We start from the raw sequence: 10,132 nt of genomic DNA, 5'->3' as shown, positions 1-10,132 counted from the left end.
CCTCCTTGATGTTCCAGAACTGAGTTAACCGATGTTTAGAGCTTGTTACTGCAGCTTGGCCTGGCACACAGCAGCCTTCCAGCTTAGAACTTGAGTTCTGGGGTGGCGCGGGAGAGGACTGGGGTGGTTTTTCTCCTTTTAGCCTGCTGATGTGTTACAGCCAGTGTCACACAACAGAAACACCCAGTTTGGGATTCCCCTCCCCCATGACACTGGGGTACAGTATCTCGAGTTGAGAAAAGAGGAAGGAAGCTCGGAGCTCGGAACAGCAGCAAATCTCGCAGAAGCCTCGCAGCTGCCTGAGCCTGCCCGCTAGAACGCAGTGACAGCAGCCGGGAAATGCATCTTGCTTCCAGAGCCTTTGTCACCCATCTTGAAGCCTGCATCCTGTAAATCTTGGTTTCCTTGGCGGTGGGCATCCTTCGGAGCCTCATGGACTCCTGTACGATGACGAGCTGGCAGAAGACAGAGAAGAGCGGCGTGGGTATGTAACTGAGTAAACTGCCATTTCAGTTTTGTCTTCATAACTTCTGAACAGGATGTGGGCAGGTGTTTTCTCTGGTGTGATGAGCTGACACCCTCCACTTTACCGTTGTGGCGTAATTGAAATGATCCATTTTGTACAAAGTTTTAATCTTTCCTACAGAATGACAAGAATTACACGAGTGTCAGCTTGGGAGACGTGACCCTTCGGCCCCACCACGCACCTACCCCCCTCTCAAATCTTGAACTTTCACAGTAGCGCAGCTTTTCCCACCTCAATATTTTGAAAAAGATTAAATAAGTAGTATGTTGTATAAGAAGTGTCAGGTAGAAGTTATGGGGAACAAATGTAGGGGAAGGGGAATCCTGCAGTTACTTCTGAGAGGCTGTCGCTTGAGGTTACAGAAAACCCTGTGTATGAGTTGGTGAGTAATACTATTGGGAAGGAAAGTCATCTTCCAACCATATTTTTTCTTAAAATAAATCCTCTTATCTTGCATAAAGGACTGAATTGCTTTTTTTTAAAAAAAAAAAAGTCTTAAAATTAGGAATCAAAGCTGAAGCACTTGTAATAAATGTGCTGCTGAAGTTAACTGATGGTTCTCAGTACGGAAGACAGTTAATCTTGCACTACTTATGTTTTATTTTACCTACTAGTGCATAGCTATTAATCTGGAGTCCCCAAATTCTTATAAAAGACTTTTTTTTTTTTAATTTTAAGAAGGCCGTAATATTTTGTGATAGGCATTAAAAACAAAAAAATCCCACCCAACTGGCTTCATGAAATAAAATGAATCATCAAGGAATTAAGAAGAGGAAAAGAACATCTTCCTGTTTGACTTCCATGTGCAGCAGTGGCAGAATTGTGAAATGGAAGTAGCCTGTTCTGGTGACAGTTTATATTACAAAATAAAGGGTGTAAATATTTTCTGTTTCAGTTTTACAAATAATAGGAAGTACTTAATTTTTGCACTTATTTTTTGGAAGTGATTTATTTGGGAGAATATGACTGACTTGTTGGAAGTGGTCTCTGTATCCCTATACTAGTGACGGATGTTCTCTCGCATATGGATAAAAGTACTAGATACTAATTAGTTACAGGAATAATATAAAACAAGTTTCACTGGTAGCACTTTTTACAGGGCGCATTTTGGGTCAGGGTGAGTTTCACATAATTATAAAAAGGCTTGCTCTTCTTGCACTGTAATCTTTAATGTTATGGGGGCCCAACAACCTGACTTGATGGTCAGTGTGCTACAGGTTAATGATTTGTTTTGTGTGTCCCCCTGCAGCGGACCGACCTCCTGAGTCTGACCAATGTGTGTCCCCTGAAAAGGCCCCTGGTTGTGATCTGTCGCTCGTTCCCGGTCTGCCATGCTTTGCGGCCAGGGAAGTTTTGCCCGTTTGTAACTCCACGGCCAATGTGATGACCAAGTAGACAAAAAGCTAATATGCTATAGTAGCCTCTACGGTATTTGAAAAGTACAGCAAACCACGGAGAATAAAAACCATCTTGTGAAATATATTACTCCATAAACCAATGATAATCCAGTGAAGTTTGTTTCCATGAAGACTACAATGTGTTGTGATTGAACAATTCACTGCATTATTTGATTTAAATTGCATAGTCTGAATATTTTTTTTGTATGGCAGTAGTCTTTTCTACCTCTGATCTATGAATACTTATTTCAAAATAGTAAGCTTTAAAGTGAATCAGTTATCATGAAGACTTTTTAAGAACTTGGAAGGACTAGGTTTAATTTGATCTGGCAGTGGGCCAGTGCTCTTGCTCTTCAAATATCGTGATCTCTAACAGCTATGGCACTCTCAGTTTAGAGTGAGTATGTACTGCATGGGGCTTCACTTGCATATCAGTGCATCACTCCTACGTACAGGTACTGCTTTCTGAAACGTGGTCTGCTAGAAATACCGCTTCTCCTTCTCTCACCCATCCTCCTGATAAGACTGTGGTCTCCTTCAGTCTGGTTATCTGGGTTTAGAACAAACTGGAAGTCTTGAAAAAGGTCTGTTAACATTAAGAAGTCTGATTGTTCCAGCTGCTCATGTGCTAAAGGCACGTTTGGATTACTCAAGTCAGTCTCTTCACTGAATACTCTGTGCTCTGGTGTATCATGTGGATGAGGAGTCCTCAGACTTGGGAAGTTTCCAGGTGCCAACACGGTGACCTGTAACTTGTGGACTCGGGGCTAGAAGTAACTGAAAGACCAACTTGCATAAGCATTTAGGACACTAATAAGCATTTAAGATATCAGTGGTGGTTTTGTGTCAGGAAGAGTGAAGATGAGGGCAAAATAAAACTCAATTTTACTTTTTATTTGCAAGTTTTAAGAATTCATTTCCTGCTGCCAATTAAGAAAAAGCCAGTTAGCACTCGACCTACTGTTGAGATTGGCTCAAAGAAGCAAACAACCACTGTTTGACTAAAAGAAATCTGCAGAGAGCGTGAATAATGAGAAGGGATTATCAAGAGCACCAAATAGGAAATGCTGCAACTGATCATCTGTATCTTTAAGGAACTTTGCTAGTGTTTAAAAGCAAACAACAAATTTATCAAAGCTTTGATAAATATCCTTTAAATTGGTAACGGAAGTGATATATCCAGTTTGTGAAGCAGCAGATGGACTTCTGCTTTACACTCTGATAATTCTCAAAGATGATACCTTTTCCTTTGTATGAATTAAAAAAAAATACAGTAAACCTGGTTAGCCCTGAAGTCACTTGCTCAAGAACAAAAACTGTACAACCTTGCCTGTGCAGGACTAATATCAGGCCAACTGAGATTAAGCCTACTGTTTATAGAAATAATTCCTTAAATGTTATGGCTGTGAGGCTTCAGATAGGTATATTTAGTTTGTAAAATTTGTAGCTGGCAGATACCAGATCTTGAGGACTCTGTGCTACAAAGCATTTCAAAGCTGGAAAATAACAGTAGCTCTTTAACATTGTCATATGTATTTTGAATATTCGTTCCCTCTATTGTAGTTACCATAGCCATAACAGATTATTGCATTGCTCTACAAATTCTTTTAGATGTGTCCTCCACGCCTATTGAACTTTTCCTTGAAGAAGGGTAGGTAGGATTGTGCTTTCCAACGGGAAGTCCAAACCAAATATAATTCACTGGGGAGAACCGACTCTGTGGACCCGTTGGTATTTCCACAAGCACATACGGGATTTTGATGTAAAAGAGAATCTGTGCAAGCTGTGTCATGTGTGGTAGTAGTACTACCTCTTGCCGTTTCTCCCCTCACCCCGAGTAAGTCTGTTTCCTGGGTTAAAGAAGGTTTTTCTGTTAAACATTGTATTGTAAGAGCTTTTTATACTTGTATGTAAAAAAAAAAAAAAAAAAAATCACTATTGCAGCAACGTCTGCAGTTGTCCTGGTTTGAGGTGAAAAAGAATCAACTTTGTATTCAATAATTTTACCTCTTAGTTCTTCTCTTGTTGCAAAGCAATAACCAAACACTTTCCAATAATAATAGAATACTGGTTCTGTAAGTACTCATACGTGTAAGTCTTTCTTGCAGGTGGTCTTCAGTAGGGAGGGTTCCATTCTTGCTTTGGAATTATAACTTAAGTTAATAGTTAACTACAAATTCAATATAAGCTATAGCTTATACACAGGAGTTCCTTTTCTTAGCCAAGCTGTTGGTTCACAGTCTGTTTTATTTTCCTTTATTTATCTTGGAAACTAAATGTATTTGTTCTTACATATATTCAATATATAAGTTGGTAAGAATAGTGGGAGAATAATTTAAAAACCCAAAACATAAACCACCCCCCCCACACACACCACCACCACCAGTTGTCTTGTCCCATAACCACTCCCCCTACCCCCCCCAAAAAAAAAGAAAATCAATCAGGGAAATAGTCAAAATGAGGATTTCATTTTGGAAGAGTGTTCAAAGAGTTTTTTTGGAAATGAAATAAACTTATGCTCTTAAAAATTGGTGGGAAACTATTGTAATAGCTAAATTTTAACTATAGGAAACTCACGGACTAGTGAGCCCTGGAATAGGGGGTATTGACGACTCTAGTCACACATACAGTGCTTTTGGAATTTAAGCTCTGTTGTAAGCATGCCTCTTGCGTCTCAGGAAAATTAAAAAATATGGGTAAACTGAGTCTACTGAGACAAAGTCTGTGACAGTTGTCAAGCTTTTGGAATAATATCGACTGGAAGCTTTTTAGCCATATTAGGGCTATTTTGTTTTCTATGTTTTCAGAAAGCTTTGTTTTCAAGTATCTGATGAATGGTTCTTGTGTTGAATTTCTAAGTCTTTCATTAGAAGTGTGCCTGACACCTTCAGTTTCCACTGATGAGCAGAGTTTCAGCTTGACAGTGTCTGGCCCAACCTTTGGACGAGTGGAATAGATTTTGAAGACCGCACAATCCCAGCTGAGATTCTTGGTTATGCGCTCAATTTTGTATTTCACTTAATTAAACAGGATACTCCAGACAGCTAATATTCTGCTTTGCACTTGGAAACTATATTCCTGATTTTACACATAAAGCTTGTTCTTAGTCTTGAAGCATTCCTGGCATAAATGTAAGCTACTTCTACGGATGGTACAAGGCAGGAAAGTCCTGGTAGGCTCGTGGTCTTGGATGACAGTTTCCTAGTAATGTGCAAGATGAAAAGCGTTTGCTACCTGCTCAGACCTTGAGGAAACTATCACACTTGTGAAAAAGTTATGAGCTGGCAAAATATGTTGACATGCTAGATTCCAGTGTCAGATTTACTCCTGTACTGCTGAATCTGAAAACGGGGATTTGTCAATTTGAAATGTTAAGCTGGGGGGAGGGGAGGAGTGGGTGACTTTGAAACTGTAGAAAAGCATATGCTCAGCCTGAGCACAAAGGGCTGTGACTGACTTGTCTGATTTCATCTGCTGAAGACCGTTGAAAATTATTTTACATCTCTCTGAAACCTATGTAGATTGAGCTGCAAAGGAGGCAGAGCTTTGTTCGGGGTTGGTTGCCTTCTTCATGAAATGCAGCCCCCGAACCCAACAGACTGCTGTACCTGCTTGGGAAACAACAGCAGTTTTGTAAAGTACAGCTCGCTGCAAAAGGCAAACTGAAGTAAGATGAAGACAAAGCTGGGAAAGGAATCTCTTTATCCACAATCTTTCATGAAAAGGAAAAAGCACAGTTAAATACTCTGTTCTTCTTAAAGACTTCTAAGAAAAATGACAATGCTGGTTTTTTCCATGAAAAGATAAAGTGTCAGAAACAATATTTTCACATAACTAGTTGGGTATGTTAGAACTTCCTGGTTCTTATACTGGCTTTATTCTGCCTAAGAAGGAAAATAAGTAGCTCAAGTCAGCTAAAACCTCCATCTGGCCCCAAGGTTAAGCATGTGAAGAAATCTGTATTCAATTGTTATCAAAGGTGGGGGTGTTTTTTAATCTCAGAAATGGAATTACCCTTTGCTGACCATGATTTGCATTAAATTAAATTAGTCTCTAACCCACCTTGAGCTTTGGTACGTGTCCCTGACCTGTGAAATATTCATTAGAACTGCGTTCAGGTCATGTTCATTATAGCACACCTGCTCTGTGAGATTTAAGAAAAGATCCTTAACTCGGAATACTGGAACACAAATTCTATAGATTTCTTTCCAGAAGTCAAGCAATTCCATTAGGACTGCATAATATTTTCACAGAAGTTTGTCAGTGTCCTTGCTGAGTAATTTCACCCTGTTTTCACAAGAAGAAAATGGTAAATGGACACAAATAATTGATCTGTACAGAAAGAAGGCGCTACTTTTACATTACTACTCATGAAAGTAGAGCTGTCATATTTCAGAAACAAAATGGAACATGATTCTTGCTGAGGCTATTCATTATAAATTGTCTGAATATGCAAAACCCTTCATGAGCTATTACATAGAAATCATTCCAGATAGTCCTCCTGTTATGGTCAAGTGAAGTTATAGCTTTGCTGAAGCAGCTCTTAACTCAATTTTTTTTTAAATTCTGTTTTAAGTGGAAGGGGGGAAAGTAGCCAAGGAAATCAACTTGAAACATGGCTTATTAATAACAGGTGAGTCACAAAAAATTGAAACAAGGTAATGCTTGTATTTGTTACGAAGAACAGTGCAGGGACTTCACAGGCAGGAAAGACAGGTAGGAAGATTAGGATAACAAATGGTTTCAGGGCTGCAGGTCTGGGGTGTTTCCCTCACTCACCATTCCCACCTTGCATTAGCTTACAGTGTAATCGTGTGAATAGCAAGAATCTGGCTTTTTAAAGTACACGAATACTGAGGAAATGTAGCTTTCTGAGGAAGGGATTCTGTTACCTGGATTACTGTGAGTTTTTCTAGAGTGTTTTGTGTGTGAATGTTCCTAAATGAGGTACAAATAATGATTTTTATTTTTGAGGTTTTTTCTGCTTGTCATCCTCTAAATTGAGGGTGTGTTATTTAAATTGTGAAGTGTTAACTATGTTTGTCTCAACCTGTGGTTGGTTGAAATTATATTGTAACAGGAAGCCTACTCTGAACAAAGAGTGACTGCTTCGTTTACCTTGTGTCTTGGTAGAGAAATGTCCTCTACAGACTTTCATTATTCTGCTTTGGAAAACACGCACATATCTATGTAGCTTAATGAAACAGGCTTCATAGCCATGTATATATTCAACAGCATACCCACGTATAGATCTAGTGGGGAGAATGTGCGTATCATATCCGACAGCTCTGGCTTTAATAGATACGTACGGATTAAATGGAAACATAGGAATTTTCTTCTGCTTTCACACTCATTTTTTTGCCACTGGGATGGCCACTGGCAGATATCTTCACTTATTCTTTGGGTGGCTGAATGAACGAGAGTGGTAGCCGAAAAGCTACCGAAAAGCAAAGGAGCTTCTGAGAGAAACTGTCTTTACAGCACGTGTTGTTTGGCTGAGCAAGAACGGGTTCTTTGGGGATCCTTCACGGGAGTGAGGGGAACCACTTCCATCTTCCTCGGGGACAATTCAGAGCCCACTTGTGCTTGAGCAGGGTTCAGTTTGGAAAATCTTTTATATTAGTGGTTTGACTTGGTATTTTGTAGGCTTGCTTTCTGAAGCAATATTGTGGTGGTGTGCTGGCTTTCAGCTCATCTCCTGAGGGAGCTAAACCAAACACCTGGAATCTAAGGGGGTTTTGCATTGGGTTTTTTGTTTATTTTGGGTGTCGTGTGTGTATGTGTCCTGCTATAAAATTACCACTGAGGTTATGGTAAGCTCTAAAAAGATTTTATTCTTTGCTGATCTAGGGGGAAATTTGCTAACTGTATTCTCAACAAACCGTAAAGTCCATATTTAGGAACACTGTGTTAAGGTTGGAGTTCCTGGGCATTCTCTGTGCCTTTCTGGGAGAATCCGGCAGCATCTGTGTACAGAGACACTACTGTGACAGGCACACCTTAGCCTGACGCTGCTGGGGAGGGCGTATGCTGTCCAAATCTCTCCCACCAACCTTATTGCCAGGACATCGGTTGTTCCTGAGGTCAGTAATTGCTACTGGAATTTAGAAGGAATGCTGGAGCCTTCAAGCAGGCCACCTTCTGCGCCTTGAGGGTACCGTCTCATTTTGTATCTGTGGCTGGGACAGAGGATGCAGGGAGGGCAGTGGTAGAAAGTTCTCTGGAGTTATTTGAAAGGGCCTTTATTTCTACTGGCTGGAGAGTTTATTTTTCAAAAATACAACTGTTGTGAGTATCCTACTAAAACCACTTTAAGTCCATACAGGTTTTTCATATACTATTTCTGAAGAGGAAAATAAATGGAATATGTGTCTGTGTGCACAAAACCACACACACGCAACCCCAAAGATCTCGACAGAGGGTGGAGGAAAGAGAACCCTGCTCTTGGCTGGTGAACTCTGAAGTGATGCTCGCAACATGAAAGGGTTATAGTTTTTAAGGAAATGGTATCGGTTACAGCTGACAGAAGATATAATTGGATATAATTGTCAAATTTTCCTTCACAGGTAATAATAAAAAAAATTAGCAGATATTATAATTAAGCTGTCTGCTATAGGGAATACATCAGGATGTAGCTGATGGTATTTGGTTGGTTGATTGTTTACAGAGTTTTTTTGCAATGGTATATGGGAGACAACTTCTTACCATAAAAAGTCTGGATAGCTCTACAGCTTAAAACTTTGTACAGGAATTTGTTAAACTCATCCTACCAAACAATCCAAATTCTACAGCAAAATCTCTCATTAAGTTTCCACTTACTCATTTAGAAAAGTCTTAGCTGATATAGCCACTTCCTTTGTCAGTTTCTGACTGTACTTTTCAATATAATAATTGCTGTTAAATGAAGTTTTTAAGAGAGCAAAACCAATATGCAATGTGAGTATGACTCAGTAATTTGCATCTGTATTTTGAGACAAATGAGACTAAGCAGAGCAGTGCATATTTTGAAATATATAGTATATGCTAGTCCATTAAACTTAATCTATATGGACATTTCTGAAAAACACTAAGAGCACACCCCCCCAACACCCCCCAAACAAAACACTCAGTTGGAAGTATCTCTTTAAACATCATGACAACTTAGGAGGGTTGTCTGCCGTCTTCCATTTCTTGAAATCAGTATCAAGACTAATGAAAGGAAGCCAGTCAGAACCTCACTACACATCTACTACTTAAATTCAATTTTGTGTGGAGCTAAGGCAGTTCTCCAAGGATCACTGAGGAAATGTCTTCAAGAGTATCTTGAATAAATGGCTGAATCTGGATGGCAGAGCCTCACTTCAAAGTTGTTATTTTTTTTCTCCCCCCCTGTTTATGTTTAATGATTCAAGCCCTGCTTCACCCAACCAGGGGGAGGAGCTGGTTGGAAGGCCTCTTCACGTCAACAAAAATAAGAACTTAGTTTTGGTCCAATAAGCCTCTTAATTAAATCCGAAATTCTTTCTAACTTCTGTTCCAGAAATATAATGAATATAACAATTGCAAAAGAAACGAGAAACAAAATTTATAGAACACCTGAAAAAGTGAAGCGGATGCATCTGTTCAGCTCTACACTCCAACCTTAGGCATTTTCATGAAAGTCAATTTAATTTGAGACTTTAAACATAATTTTAAGTGAAACGTTTAAGTGAAACGTGTCATTAGTAAACCTTTTGGCCTAGCAGATATGAATATCCTGAGGAATATACTGAAGGTAGGCTCAGCTTTCTAGATCAGTTCTCCCCAAATCCAAAATCCTGCCAGTTTGGATGCTCTGTATGTGTGGATGGATTGGGACGCTGTCATGAGAAAAGGAAGAAAACTCTGCCGACTGATATCTTTACTGCACAACAGAGGTCATGGTTAGTCGCTAGTGTATGGTTCCTACTTGGACAGTTTAATTGTGGTTTCAGGCTTACATATTTTAATCGGTTCCCCTGTGTGATACTAGCTTTAATAACCACTTCTACTCTGTGATGCTGTTGTAAAAGTCTATAACCAAGTCATGAAGAAAAAATATACAGAAACAAATGCTTACCATAGCTGCCCACATCCTGTAGCCCTAGAATGTAAGAACTAGTAAAAAAGCTTAGTTTCTTAAATTCTGAAACTTAGCTGTTTCTTAACCACACATAGATAAGCTTCTGATTAGGACGCTTTTAAAATCCAC

The 10,132-nt window shown here is 39.4% G+C and overlaps 1 protein-coding gene across 1 annotated transcript in view; it reads left to right on the top strand.

Moving 5' to 3' along the window:
- Positions 1 to 258: 258 nt before the first annotated feature.
- Positions 259 to 10,132, top strand: part of DOCK2 (dedicator of cytokinesis 2) — a 196,618-nt gene continuing 186,744 nt past the window's right edge. The window contains exon 1 of the mRNA XM_063348870.1: positions 259 to 484. Coding sequence (XP_063204940.1) covers positions 433 to 484 — 52 coding nt within the window. The 5' untranslated portion in view covers positions 259 to 432. The remainder of the gene's footprint in view (positions 485 to 10,132) is intronic.

This window comes from Chroicocephalus ridibundus, chromosome 11 (assembly GCF_963924245.1).
Source record: "Chroicocephalus ridibundus chromosome 11, bChrRid1.1, whole genome shotgun sequence".
In the NCBI taxonomy this organism is placed as follows: Eukaryota; Metazoa; Chordata; class Aves; order Charadriiformes; family Laridae; genus Chroicocephalus; species Chroicocephalus ridibundus.
The sequence above is the reverse complement of the archived record's forward strand: the minus strand, read 5'-3'. Positions and strand labels throughout refer to the sequence as shown.